The 15,604-nt window shown below is 40.3% G+C and overlaps 1 protein-coding gene across 1 annotated transcript in view; it reads right to left on the reverse strand.

Moving 5' to 3' along the window:
* trpc5a (transient receptor potential cation channel, subfamily C, member 5a) overlaps window positions 1–15,604 on the reverse strand; it is a 207,613-nt gene that overhangs the window by 33,682 nt on the left and 158,327 nt on the right. Inside the window, exons 10-12 of the mRNA XM_026163141.1 lie at window positions 12,551–12,749; window positions 5,885–6,024; window positions 472–672 (exon numbers count right to left, since the gene is read on the reverse strand). Coding sequence (XP_026018926.1) covers window positions 472–672; window positions 5,885–6,024; window positions 12,551–12,749 — 540 coding nt within the window. The remainder of the gene's footprint in view (window positions 1–471; window positions 673–5,884; window positions 6,025–12,550; window positions 12,750–15,604) is intronic.

Genomic DNA, 15,604 nt, shown 5'->3' on the forward strand with positions numbered 1-15,604 from the left:
TCTTGGGATCATGAGCAAGGTTTTATCTTTTCTTGCTGATATATGGTAAAGCAAACACATCTATATCTGTTTTAGTATAAGTGCCTTTTGTTTAGATGAACTGCTGGACTTCCAGACCAGCAGGTTTAGGGAAGTCGTTTATAGGGTCACATTCTGACCCCCCCCCCCCCCCCCACACACACACACACACACACACAACGCACATGCAAGGTACTCTTTGTGTGTATGTAGACGTCATATGTTAATAAACCTATTTATATTCATGCAACCTCAATAACAGAGCAGTGTTATGGGGGAGCGGACGAGAGCGACTGGGGTCAGGCGAAGGAACGGCGCTTGTCCAGTTCCCTCCTGTGCACGAGAAACATGAAGAACTTTGCCTACTCGTGTCTTGCTCTTGCTGTGTAGTAGACCTGTCTTGAACGTTCCAGCGAATAGGTTTAAGCTACAAACCCATCAATTATGTCTTACCAGACAGTAAATGAAGAGAAATTTGAGGATGTCCAGAAGCATCCTTCCTAAGGAGATCTGCAGTGGCCCGAGGTGGGAGTTGGCGGTGAAGAGGGAGATGAGTCTGAGAGAGCTGAAGATGTTGGCAATGGCAAACAGAGCCTCGGCTATCAGCGTCGGGTGCCACATCTCCCACTCCTCCCTAGGCCGAGAGGAGTTATACTGAAAGAATAAAAGATAGGAAGGAGAGTGAGGCAGGAGGTGAGAGGAACAGCAGAGGAAAAGATTAATAATATATATATATATAAATAAAACATTTTTTCCATAGTAGCTGGAAGAACATTAGATGGGAACAATGATGTAAGTTTTTTCTATCCATCATAGAGGGTTTAACCTCACTGAGCTGAATGCTTAAGAGGCTTTTCATTTGCCTCTACCCCACATCTCAACTAAGTTTTATCTAAAATGACTTTGTACTTTTGTGTGTGTGTGTCTAATCTCACAAACATCACAGAAAATGTACCTCCGCCTCCACTCTCCTTTTGGCAGAGGAATAAGACCTTTAATGGTGTCCAGTCTCTGTGCTATATTATGCTAAATATCTCCAGACTGAGTCAACCTTGTGTAAAATTGTTATTATTATTTTTTTTTCTGCAAAACTGGAGCACAAACGCAGGACAGAAGAGGCAGGTAAACTGAACAAAAGACAAATGATTTTCTAGTTTGCAAAGATCCAGTAAAACAAAGTTCATCTTTTAAAGTGAGAAATTAAAAAGAGTAAAAACAACACAAGGAAGACGCAGGACTTTTTATACACACGGTGACCTAATAGGAAACTTTTCACAACTTCCAGGGAAGCAACTGAAGCGACAACCAATGACAGCACAGGATACCATCGATTGGCATAAGATGTGGTCGTAAGTAGCCTACATTACATGGTTGCCTAGGCAACCAGAGCCTGTAATGTCTGCAAGCCTGACCTGCAGTCAGCTTCAAAGCGATGTTCGACAAGCAGATCACTGCCAGCGTGGACGCAGATTAAAAAACATCAGGAGGGTGATCATGAAGCACAAAGCCTTCAGTGTTTCCCCACACACACACCTGACATGATTTTCTTGTTTAATCTACCAAGAAAACATTCACATTCACAGCTGCTTCACTAGTGGAAAATCCACTTGCTCTTATTTTGAAAGTTAATTTGCTGCTAACTATTTATCGCTTTATATTCCTGTGATTTTTATTTTTTATTTTTGGGAGCTGATGATTGTTTTTGGCTGTGAGAATATTTTATGTTTAACTTTTGTTTGTTGTTTATATGGTGAATGGAGTTTTCAGCTTTTAAAAAAAATATTACTCATTTCCAGTTGGTCCTGTATATATTTAATCCTTTGGATTTAGAAATGTAAAAACCGTGATTATTTTCTAACATTTCTTTTTCTACCCTTGTCAGTCAAGTCTGAGCTTTATTTGTATGTGCCACTGTATATGTTCAGTTATTGTTCGTTTTAGCTACTGGGGATGAACAGTAATTGTATGTCATTCTATCGTGTCACACTTCCTGTTTTATTTGGGTAACAGGTGTATTCCCTTGTTCCATTTCCTGTGTTATCCTAGATTTTTGGACTAATCAGCATTAAACACTCATGTTAAGTTTGATGCCGGCCTTCTGTGGTTTACATCTATGTCCACAAAAAACTGCTCACACATCCGACACACGACTCAGGTGCTCAGGTGCTGTCGTTGATATCCTTCAGCCTCTTCCTGAAAGAATAAAGGTTGGGACTGTTGTGGACTACGATCCTTTTTCTTTGGCTCTAACAAGTCTAACTAAAGCTGGACGAGAGGTCAGTGTCCTGTGATGCGGTGCTCTTCGATATTATTCAGCTGTCTCTCCAGTGAGCTTCACGTTCAGTCATTTCATACCCCAACTCCACTTTCTCACTAAGGCTGCACATCGGAAGAGTTGCTAACCTCACTGGTGTATTGCTTTGTACACTTTGTATACAAAGTCATTCTATCTGGGTTTAATGAAGAACACTTTTTATAAGGTTCTACCAAGTAAAATATATTTGCATCTCCACTTCACTTGCAGTGGTCTCTCTTCCACAGCATGTCTTTTGTCCCCACTGGTCGCGGCAGATGGTCGCCCCTCCTTGAAACTGGTTCTGCTGGAGGGAGTTTTTCCCTTCCCACTGTTACTAAGTGCTTGCTCAGGGGGTCGACTATTGATTGTTGGTGTTTTCTCAGTATTGTTGTAGGGTCCTTACCTTATAATATAAAGTGCCTTGAAGTGGCTGTTGTTGTGATTTGGCACTATATAAATAAAACTGTATTGAATTGAATCTCCTCACTCTTATTTTGAAATGTCAGTCACTGCCAACCAGCTAGCCTGCAGCTTCTCCCTGTCTCATGTTTCTCTACTGGTGGTTTGCTGGCCTGGGTTGATGATGTGCTGGTTCCAGTGATTTGCTGCACTTTGGGCTTCAATTTCATGGTCTTGCCAAGTCCTCCAAAGCAGAACAAGGAGTGCAGTTGCTAACCACTCTTCAAGAAGCTGGAATTGGAGAGACTCACAGGACAGGCCTCCACTGTCTATTTGTTACAAAGCGGACTTGCTGTATTTACAGAGGGGCACCTTTTCATGACGAAGTTGTTATCGATTTCTTCAGATTTTAGGTGCAACTCCTTTCACAAGAACACACTACTGCCACAAACAGAATCCAAATTTCTGATAAACACCCCGTCTTTCAGAAGACAGTCCCATGAATCATTTTGTGAAGACCACACGCATGTTATACAGACAAAACAGACTAGAGTGACTCTGATATCACACAGCAGTGCAGGTATCCAAAATGTAGGAGCATTCCTTGAAAGATAAACACGCTTTAATCCCCAGGAGCTCCCTCAAGCTCTCAGCTGAGCCTTTAAATCTCAACACAGTTCACAGTCGAGGTCCTGTGTTTCTCTTTTTGCTGTTCCTAAGTCCACATTTTCCTCTGCCCCCAGCTTTCCGCTCAATCCTTCTTCGTGCCACGTGCTTGCACATCTTCCCCGTCTCCTGCCATTTCTCTTCTACTTTCACTGTTAATCCCTCTCTATCCTAAGCTCTCTCTTCAAGCCTTTATTCCCTAAAACCGTGATAAATAACCATTCATTACCCTCGTTCTCCCCCACTCCTCCATTCTCTGTTAGTGTTACCGTTTCTTGCTTCACTCATTTCTGTGACTGCTTCCATCCCATTTGCACAAACCTTCTGCACATCTCTCCCTCTCTCCCGGTTGTCTCATGCTTGGCTTCCACCTCATTATAAATTCAGCCATTAGAGTTCCACAGGACTTGTGTCTCGTTAACTCTGCCTCGATTAGCATTCACCGTCCTCTCAAACACACACACACACATACATGAAAAACACGGGCCAACCAGAAACAGAAGCATGCACACAGTTGCACTCTCATTAATTTATGGACTCTCTTACACCATCTCTCAGATGTGCTTGCTCTGTGTGTCTGTGCATCTGTGTGTGTGTGTGTGTGTGTGTGTGTGTGTGTGTGTGTCAAATCTTGTGACTCAGGAGGATTTTAAATGTTGATGAATATTTAAAGGAAAAATGAAAAAAAAAAAAGACAGAAAACTAAAATATAATGTGCCTGCAGCTGCCTCTCCCTTTGTGTGGGCATTCATTGTGTATGACCGTGTGGATGTTTATTCTTGCATGAATGCAAGGTTACATGCAGATGCAATGTGCACAACTGTATGTGCGTGTGTGTGTGTGTGTGTGTGTGTGTGTGTGTGTGTGTGTGTAGGACCTGTGTAGGAGGGCCACCCGCCGCCATCAGTGACTCACAGCTGCTGCAGATGGCCCAGCCGTCTGGCGTGTGTGTGTGTGTGTGTGTGTGATTACACTATTTGCTCTTAATAAAAGATAAATTGTATATGCATGCAGAGTGCGCAGCTAAACAAGGTATCATTAAAGCTAAAAGCTGAGCTGTGAAAGAAAATCACTGAGGCCATTAAAGTGAAACTGTGAAATATGTAATATGTGCGACCCTCGAAGATGAACAGCGACAAAGGCAGGCTCGTGTTTTTAGGTCAAAGGAGTTGCACTTCACAAAGGGCGTGGTTCAAATTCTTTTTATGGTGACGAATAAAAGGAAAAAAAAAAAACAGTGGCTGGCTGGATGCTACGTTTTGTCTCAATTTGACATCCGTGTCTATATATTGGTTTTACTGTATATACATCCATATCTATCTAAATCTCATGTGCTCTCAGCAGTAAAATCGAAACATTTTTAAACAGCAGTTTTGCCAATACATTTTTCCAGAGAAGTTTTTTATTTTCATTTTTATATTTTATTATTTTCTCATGACACATTTGCACAGCCGATTTGTCTTTTAAATGCCTCTGTTGGCACATTCATGCTTTTCCTTGATAAGTTGCCTCAGCCAGCCGTTGGTGGAATCATCAGCAGGACCCATGTACATGTTCACGAGGTGCAAACATGTAACCCACTCTTGAAATCGCTCCCCTATGGTGCCCCATATATGTGTCGGGCTGTGCTCTCGCCATGGTCTCTCTTATGGTCAGTTAATGTTAACATGTCCTATTGTGCATCTGGAAACTGTCATTTCTACTATTTGAGTGAATGTATGGGACACTGCAGCGGGAAATGGTTATTGCATGACCAAAGCCATAAAAAAGAAATGCTTTTATGCAAAGGGGTTTTAATAGAATAAATCTTATCCGTTTCTTTGTCTCCAAATTCTTCCTACAACATCAAGAGTTGAGCAACCAAGCTTTACAAACAGGTAGATTTTAAGCTCCTGAAACTTCTTTCCATTATCAGACCTACACCGTTATATAAAAGCATTATAGGCATAACATAACCGCAACTTCTACATTTTATCCACAATACTTAAATTATGAATGATATACACCATCTAGCTGTCACCTAGCTAAAAAGGACCTTTTTCTTTACGCACTGTGGACTGTGGGGAGTTAGGAGGTTACGTTAAAGCCTTGGCGTCTTTTCTGCTGGTGGAGATCATGGCTAGCATTTCAATGCAAGGATTTCCCATCACCACATTACTTACTCTCGCCTTCTATGAGTGTATTTAATGCTATGTCTGAGCACTGTAGTGCTGCGACACTGCTAGCAGTAAAATCTCGGATTGTTTAACAGTCATCTTTCTTCTTCCACACAATGCAAACAAAAGCGTTTAACAGACATTTGAGCTTTGCCTGTTTCCTGCTGTTCCATGAATGCATCATTACACAATCAGCATGTTACTCAGTATCATTTTAGTTTCATCTCCCAGCAAGAACATTAAGCACTGATTACCTCATAAACTGACTGACGCTTTATATCTTTCACTGTGCCCATCATCCTCCTTCCTCTCATCCTCCTCTCTTTCTAATACACACATTCAACTTTACCTTCACATAGGCCACTATCTTCAGAGATATGGTGGCCAGATAGAGGGAGTTCATGGCGAAGTCCATCAGATTCCACCAGTCATGGATGTACTCTGTGAATCCCCCGTCCCACATCTCCTTAATCTCTGCCCAGATGAAGCCTAAAACACACATGCACAGTGTACACAGTTATTTACATGCACACACACAGTTGTGTCTATATGATCATTTAATGTCATCCATCAGCGGTTTTTGTTTGCCTCATTTCTGCAGTATGACAAAAGTTCTGCTGAATATTCCCCTTTGTCAGCGGCCTTGGAGCAGTAAGCAGAGAGCCATCATATTTGTTCTGTATGACTGGCTTTAGATAAAGTAAATAATGCACAAGTCATTTTCTATTTAATACTCTCTCCCTGGAATATCTGGCTCTTGGTTAACCTGGATCCCAAGTTTTCACGTATCAGTTTGCCTCTGCGGCACGGTGGGTCAGTGGTTTGGTGTGTTCCAGGAAATGTGACGCCAGAGGAGCTTCCAGTTGGTTCTTCCCAATTAGTTCCGAATTAGACTGGCCGTTACTACCGCCTAGTAATGTTTAAAAGACAGAGCTGGCGTGTGGTTCATTATCACTGCGGCCATTTAGAGAGATGCTGCAGAACTGCAAATGGAGAATGAAAACTAAGCAACGGTTATTTCCTCAGTCAATCTTCTGGGAGTTTTAGGGGTTTTTACAACATCTACGACTCTCTTCCTCTTTCATTGCTCACTGCGTTCTTCTTATCTGTGAACACAAACTCTGTCCTAGCAACAAATCCAAACATAGTTATTATTCTCAGAAACAACAAACAATATTTCCAGAGTGGTCATAGTCATTTAGTGGTGTGAAACAGATCCAACACAATGGATTCTTGGCTCTTGGTTTTGTCGTAAAGCAAAGTGAGGATGATGTTCAAGTATTATGTTATATGTCAAGTGTAGTGTAGAATGACCACAGATCCCATGATAAGATTTACATTTACTGGAGCAGAGCGAGTATCCTGATTACCAATATTGTGTTGCTATGAACTGCAATCAGGGTTTGTGAGTATTCTGTAAAATAAACAAATAAAACAAGCTGACTTTACAGTATTGTTGTATCTTAATTATCATTTAGTCACATCTGGACACTCCAAATGTCATTACTATACAAAATAAAGTAATGAGCATAAAAAGCAGAAGGGTTATATTTTTATGCGATTCAAATACAAGATGTTTACATTATTTTACATTTACATTATAAACAGGAAACATCTACAAAATTACTCTATTAAGCCCCAAATTAAGAACTGACATTCAATTCGTTTTTTAATCATTTCTAATGGAAGAAGTTTAATTATTCTGAAGGTAATAAAAAATGTTTTAAATAACCTCATAAATGCATCCCTGTAACATATTTGGGGACAGGAGACAGAATCATTTAATCCCCCCCGCCAATTTTGCTGTACACGTACAATGACAATAAAGGGCTACTCTCTTCTATTCTATTCTGTTCTGTTCTTACAGCATTACATAGGTGAAATAAGTTAGAGCAAAATGAACAAATGGACCTGCTGTGAATACTGACAGCTGATCAGTCATATTTTGGAGACTTTTCAAGCGTTCCCTCTTAAAAGTAAAATTTAAATATAAATCAACTCCAACACATTTTAATTTCTGAAATACTTCTACAGATTTTTGCAATTCCATGCAAACAGTTTTAAACGAATGCAGTGATCGATTCAGAGATATCCAATAACACAAGAACTGTTATATAAATGTATACAGTCCACCTTTAATATAGCTTTTGTCTCTCCCATAAATAACATTCTGGTAGAGCGTACCTTACCATACTTTGGTTTTTGACAGCAAGAAAATGTTATTGCTGCTTATATTTCATTTAATCTAAAGTTTATTCCAGACGAAGGAGTTTTTGAAAATAATTTTTGAGCTACCTGTTGCTCATCTTTCAGTCCCAAGTCTTCCAAATCTTGTTATTTAATTTTACTTTAAAAATTATGTTACTTTAGCTTTATTTGTTTTTTAATTTAAAAATTAACATTTTAATGGAGTCATAATGTTCCAGAAAAACAAATATATTAGAAATCACCTAAAATAATGAAAATTAAAAACCACTGTGCTACAGAAAAACATGGAAGTAGTATTGTGTTGTACCTAATCTGAACTTAAATAAATGCATGCTCATGTTTTTTAACATTAGACAGATACATAGACGAGTATTGCCACAGACTGCAAGAATGACAGACATGCTGAACTTTATTTTGAATTCTGGGGAGAAAACATTTAACCCTTTAAGACCTACCATAGAACCAAGTCCGCCAGAGCATTATATTTTTACATGCTGTGGAGCCATTTTTGGGAGCATTTCAAGTTGCTATACATCAATACAACTGTTATAGCCCAAATTTTAATAATATGTCTGCATTAAGTGCATAGTAATTACATAAATTGCAAGAAAGTGCAATAAACTACAAAAAAATGTAAAATCTTTTTTTTTAACATATATTTGTAGTTAGAGAAATTTAAGAGGCTTATCCCTCAAAACTGTAAATACAAAAAAGTTGCACAAAATAGTTTCCCACCACAGGAAATTTAATTTGAGTGTCTTCAGTTTTATTTTTTAAATACACCAATTTTTATATACTGCAGGAAAAACGAAAATAAATATTATAATGCAAATTTGCAAAAAAGCTGCATATGCATCAAAATAAACTATTTCCAGCAGTGCAATATGAGTCCTAAGCATCCCAGAAACGATACAGAAAGTCATAAAGTCAAACATAACTTTTAAAAACAACAGTATAGGCTCAAAAAACTACATTTCCGCGAAAATGACGTCACTTCCGGTTTCAGACAGGTAATGGCAGACGTGCAATAGTTCGCGCTGACGTTGGAAGTGTTATGAACAGCTGATCGGATCGGCAAAGCTGTTTCTGGAATATTATGTTTTTGTTGCTGCAAGTGCTTTTTATGCAGTTTTTGCAAAGCTATATGTGGAAGGAAACTGTGACCGAGGACAAGCTGATGGCATAAGATGTAAGTACAACTCCTCTGATTTCATATGCAAAAAAAATTATTGCGCTAGCTTACATGGTTGCAGTTCTACAAGGATTTAAAAGTAGTTGCGCAAAACGGAGCGTGCCCGCTCTGACCGGTTTTGAAGGGTTAAGCTCTTTTGCAACTATGCCACAGTGATTCTTTGGTATTTAGTGCAGCTCTCATCTGAAATAACTACAAAAGGAAGCAACAGAAGGAAATGTTCCAGTTTTTACCATCAACATGACAACCAGTTAATGGTAAATCATGTTTCTTTTTGTCAAACATGTTTTGTAGCCGAGACTTTAAAAATGAGAAGAAAACAAGCGGAAGAGACGATGGAAGAGAGCAGATGGTTTTGTATTTTTCCAAGTGATTATGGACTGCATTTGGAAATGATTGGTGTCAGCTCTGAGAGAGAAGATGGAGATGTAATCACTCATTTCACACCCACCCACCTACCCACTCTCTCTCTCTCTCACACACACACACACACACACACACACACACACACACACACACACACACACACACACACACACACACACACACACACACACACACACACACAAAACCAACTCCTCCACAGGCTTGAAAGCAGCCGACCACGCACCCCCACATCCACGCACTTTTACAGACACACTCCGGGGCCTCTTGATGATTAGCAATCAAACAGAAAAAATGAAGCAGATAAGTTTGTCTTTATTAATTTAAATCTGGTTGTTTTTTTACTGTCTGGAGGAGAAAGTCCGGCTTCTTGCCGGGCAGTGACTCATTCAAGACTTTAAATGTGAAGTTCGTCGTTAGAGCTCAGCTTAGAATAGTTGATATGAGTCACTTATTAAAGACATATGAAGGAAAAAAGTGTGACATATTTCGTTTGTCTGTGCAAAATGTTTGTAAGCGCTGTTTAAATTTAGAGAAAATATACTTTCAATAACAGCTGAAAAACACTCACAAAACTAGTAGTTTCCTGTTGACGTCGGTTGTTTTGAACAGTCAAATGTTACTCCACTGACCCTCTCCATGCACCATTTCCTGAGCCAAGTCCCAAAGTCCCCTAACTGTCAGTCTGTAGTTGGCAACTTTTGAAACAGATTCCCATAAATCTTCCTCCAGCCTTGTTGTTCCCTCTATACTGATGTTTTAAAAGGTTACCCAGCCCATTTCTGTAACACCGTCAAACTCATGACAGCTGAAAAAAACCCCGATTCAAACTGAAGCAGCAGAGCCTGGAATCTTTTTTTATATAACTTCCAGTTCAGCTTCATCAGAGCCCGCTTTCCACATTACAGACAATAGCAGTGCAGGCATGAGCGTTTTTGGACATCGCCTAACAGAGTTGTTGAATCCGATGCAGTTGGACCGGACACTGAATGGTCCTTAATCTCAGCATCATAGCTGGCAGTTCCAACCCAATCATGCATTTCAGACAAGGTCAAAAAATGTTTAGTGTTTTATGCATGTTTGTTAGAATCATTATAATCTTTGTTTTGTGACTGTCAAGACTTGGGAGAGCAATTTTGTAAAAAAAAAAATCAAAACAAAAACAAACAAATAAACACAGGGTTAATTTTAGGGTAAAGGTCAGTGAAATGAGACTCTTTGGAGGACGGCTTAGTACAGCTTCAAATGAACTCCAGGGTGGTTTAATCTATGGTGTGAATGTAGACTTGTAGTCAAGACCGCCTAAACCAGGACCAAGACAATACCAAGACCAGAGGGTATCGAGACATCCAACTCTATATGAATGCGATCTGACCTTGATCCAAACCAGCTACTAGCAGTACGTTATAAGTTCCAGATAAACAAAAATTTCTCATAGCCATGTATGCTTAGTATTCTGGGGTGCGGCAAGATACTATAGATGTGCAAAAGTATGTACATGACTAGCAAATAGCTGTGAAATGAATGTAAATTCTCCAATAGTCCAGAACACAGCAATTTCTTCATGTTTTTCCTTTTGATGGTCCCAGTAAGTAGACTGGACATTCTCACGTGGTTTGAAGTGACGCATTTTGTTTCACTTGGAGTCCACTTGGATTTTTCTCAGTGTGGAAAGAACCCAAATCTAAGGAAGAACCTAAAAGTTTGAAAACTCAACAATTGATTTGGACCTTCGAACTGTAAGTGTGAAAACGGGCTTAGACCTCACTAGGTTTCCTTGCCAGTTTCCTGGTAAAACGTGTGTCGACATGAGAGCATAATCTCTGAGGAATTCATAACAAGCAGGCATTTGCCCTGTGTCCTCCCCCCTGCATGCCTTGCCCAGTCAACACCCCTGGCTAAACCCAGCTGAGGACTTCTAACAGTGTCAACACACCTATCATTGTGAGAAAGTCCAAGTGGAACTGAATTCATGTGTGAAAATGACTAATTTACCGTGACGCTTTTGCCTGAGATGCTGCTAGTTTTGCTGAGAGCAGAGCCTGCAGCAGTGGTGGAGGGGGCTCCACCGGTGTGGTGAGCCTGCGTCACAACAACACGCTGTCAAACTGATTTCAAATTTCAAAACTGTCAGACACTTGAGGACATTTATCAGGTCTCTCATTTCCCTGGGGTGGCGCAAGTCTTTCTTCCCAGTCTAATTCATAAATGGAATACATTCAATTTTCTACCTCTAGATTTTACAGATTTTATGAAAATTCTTGGAACTGTATTAAAAATAAAAACAAAAAACATGTACACATGTATTCATAGCTTTTTTTTAGTATAATGATGCTACGAGGTTAACACCTATTTTCTGTTTCTTCCATAATTCTTTGCAGAACCTTTTAAGCTCCATCAGGTTGATAGGGACGCATTGCCCAAGGAACAGCCAAGTAACAAACAGGAAGCTAAAAAAAAGTCTTTCTGTAAATAACGCAGGGCTGGCCAACTCCAGGCCTTGATGGATGGTGTCCTGCAGGTTTTAGACGTGTCCTTGATCCAACACAGCTGAATCAAATGACTAAATGACCTCCTCAACACGTCCTGAAGTTCTCCAGATTCAGGTGTGTTGACCCAGGGGGATATCTAAAACCTGCAGGACACCGGCCCTCGAGGCCTGGAGTTGCCCACCCCTGAAATAAAGCTAAGCTGAGGTGAAAACATCACCATTTACCAGGATAAATGCAAAGTTGCTTTTTGAAAAAAAAAACCCTTTACCATGCTGAAACTCATTGACTGTGTCACAGAACTATTTTATTACATGAAAACATGTCTTCAAAGTGTGATTTGAAGTGGCTGATGGCACACATTTCTCACAACACACAAAAAAAGCAGAATAAACAAAAAAAAAAAAAGAGTTACTGTCCCCGTCTGTAAAGTCTTTAAGTCCAGTAGAGAAGAACAACAAAGGCTCTAAAAGCTGGATTTAAACTTTGTTCTTGCCTTCGGCAGAACTTGGTTTTGTAGGCAGACAGAAGACATCTGTCGGATCATGAAAATCTTTGTAAAGATGCAAACCCCTGTTGGATACCAGCCAGTGTAAAGGATGCTATGTGACTGAATTACAGAGAAACTTCCAACAGATCTGAGGTCAGAGCTGCAGAAAGGCCAGCCACAAACAGAGCAGATCATTTCAGCAGGTACAGAGTTTTTAAGCACAATCCTCCGAGGAATACTCTGAAAACTTACCCAGCACCCACGGCAGAATCATCCACTCCACAATGGTGGGTGGGGGTCCCTGCATGTGCAGGTTGGTGCGGGCGATGTGCTGCGAGGCCAGCAGCAGTAAGAAGAGAAAGGTCAGGTAGGATGCCGTGTGACAGATGAACTTGATGAAAGGCTTCTTAATGAAACTTCCCAGAGCACTCTTTGGAGCCAACAGGTAGATCTGAGGAGGATGGAGAGAGGGAGATGGACGGGGGGAGAATGGAAAAAGAAAGGATTTCAGTAAGAGCACAAAAGAAGAAGGAGAGGCAAGATAAGAGGGAGCCTGCTTTGTTATTAAATGAACTTTAATGACCAAAAAAATTAATTAAAATAAAATCAGCCGATGGAAGTGGCTTGAAGGCATAAAAACACAGGACTGAATGTCTGCAGAGACGTGACTCTCAAAGCATAGCAACACAAACAAGAAATTTGACATTATGTAACGATTAATGAGTACAAAAAACATCACCTCAGATGCTTGTTGATGCCTTAAACTGATTTTGTCCTCTCAAATATTGTTCTTTTCCCCTCAATTTCAGCTCAACAGGGAAGAAAAAGAAGAAGATGTATGTAAGTCGATAAATGTCCATGCTCAGCCACCGTCACCTCGTGTTTCATCTGTCAGCGCTGTTATTGTTATCGCTGGCGTTATTGCCGTTATGATGCTTGTTTACTTGCTCTGCTCGTCTACTTGCTGCTGGCAACCTCGGCACACTGAGTCACGCCAGTGAAGCTTTTTAACTCGAACTGAGTCGCACGTCGACAGACTCAGAAACAATAAGGCCGAAAGAGAGCGAGAGGGAGAGAGACGTGTGCTTAAATACACAATTAAAACATTAATAACTAACCCCACTGCGGCACCACTCTGATTATTGATATGTAAGCACTTTATGTTAATTATCTCACTCACATCAGCAAAAACATGCAGTGTAAATAACCTCAATTAAGACCAAATTACATGTCGGAGTCTTTGAAGACACCACAAAGGTCACAGTAATAAACGAGAGGAAAGAGGTGCAAATATTTTCCCCTTTTCTAATTATTCTTCCTTCTTAAGCTTTATAGAAAGACAGAAAAGTAAACTAACATTAAAAATGAGCTAACAGCATTCATCTAAGAAGGAGGAAAATTTTTAAGAAAGCCTGTAAGATGGCTCCGAACTTCCAGACCAATTATTGGGTTTAACAGAGTTATGTTGAAAATGTATCCCTGAAATGTGCTGCAAACAAATGTTTTACTTTTCTTTGGCTTTATGTGGGGAATCAGGAAACAAGAGCCAGTATGTAAGTTGACTTGTATTTTGGAAAACTGTGCCCTTTAACTGTCATGTGACTCTTCATTTTAGAACCGCCCATCATTCCTGCCAGGCTGTGAAAAGCAGCAGCACATGGCAGTGAAGGCAAGCACCAATTTTCTTTACAAAACTGTCTTTGGCTCGTCAAAGTACAAATATCTAAAGCAATTAATTCTCCTGAAGATATCAAGTTTGTTTTTCCCTCTTGACTGACTTGTGGTTTTGTCCCTTTGCCTCAGATCTCCTCCTTGTTTGCATATCTATTGAGTTTCCTGCTGCTTCTTGAATGTGTCAATAAATCATTTAAAGTATTCCTGGAGTTCAGAGCAGTAACCCGGACGACCAAAGAGATATAATCTCTCCAGCGTATCCTGGTTCTATCTAGGGGCCTCCCAGAACATCTTCCCCAGGAGGCTTCCTAATCAGATGCCTGAACCACCTCAACTGGCTCCCTTAACGTGGAGGAGTAGCAGCCCAACTCTGAGTTCTCCCAAATAAAAATAAACTCTTCCCCCCTCCAGTAGGCATCAAAACCTGGAGAAATCTCATATCTGCTGCTGATCTTGTACTTCTTCCACCTTCGATTGCTGCATGGTTGACAAACCCCTGCTTCGGTCAGATAGACCCATGCAGCATGTTGGAGATTAGCCCACCTGGACCCTACAGAGTCATCAGGTGCTCATCAATTAAAGGCTCGCCAAGATCCATGACCCAGGAATGGAAATGAATGTGCAGTTTTGTACAGAATTTTGTTTATTTATTTTAAAATGGCCTGCATTTGTATAGCGCTTTACTCAGTCCCTAAGGACTCCAAAGCGCTTTACACTACATTCAGTCATTCACCCATTCACACACAGGTAATGGCAAGCTACGTTGTAGCCACAGCTGCCCTGGGGCGCACTGACAGAGGCGCCACCGGGCCCTCTGACCACCACCAGTAGGCAAACTTGGGGTTAGTATCTTGCCCAAGGATATTTGGCATGCAGCCAGGATGCAGCGTGGGATCGAACCACCGACCTTCTGATTAGTGGCTGACCTGCTCTGCCACCTGAGCTACAGCCACCCCATGTTTAGAGAAATGTTTCTCAATTTCTCTAAACTCAAAGGTTTTAAAGATGAACAAAAGCAGATCTTTATCTGCATCCCAGCATTAATGACTCAGCAAGTTAACACATTGGCTCATAAGTTGGCTGAAGTTCATCTGTGTGTATTTAGTTGGCTCATATTACTGCAGTACCAACAGCATAAATAGATATTTTTCTGAAACGAAATCCTTTAAAACATAAAATGACCAGATTAAATATATAACACAGTCCGTATGTCTGTGACATCTGTTAACTTCCAGGTCCTCTTCAAAACCTTATTTCTTATTTTCCATCGTCCTTCAGTCAGTAAACCGTAACTTTGGTCTAATTACTACCTGAAAACAGTTTGAAAAAGCAGCAGTTTGGTTGCAGCTCTTTGACTTTATTACCCTATATTTCTTCTTTTCCCCATGTCATTGATTTCTTGTCTTTCTCCTTTCTAGGGAAATGATCATTTTACCAGTTCCTCTTCTCGTCTGTCTTTCCACTTCTCCTGCCATTTATCTCTCACCTTCTTCATTTATTTTCTCTAATTCCCTCTTCCTCCTTTGAACTTTCCTGAATCTCAATATTTCCATTTTTCTAAATTCCTTTCCAATCTAGATTTTCTTCTTCTCTTCCTGTCTTGCTTCTCGAAATCTCGATCCCCCATCTATT

Source organism: Astatotilapia calliptera, chromosome 3 (genome assembly GCF_900246225.1).
Source record: "Astatotilapia calliptera chromosome 3, fAstCal1.2, whole genome shotgun sequence".
Lineage (NCBI taxonomy): Eukaryota > Metazoa > Chordata > Actinopteri > Cichliformes > Cichlidae > Astatotilapia > Astatotilapia calliptera.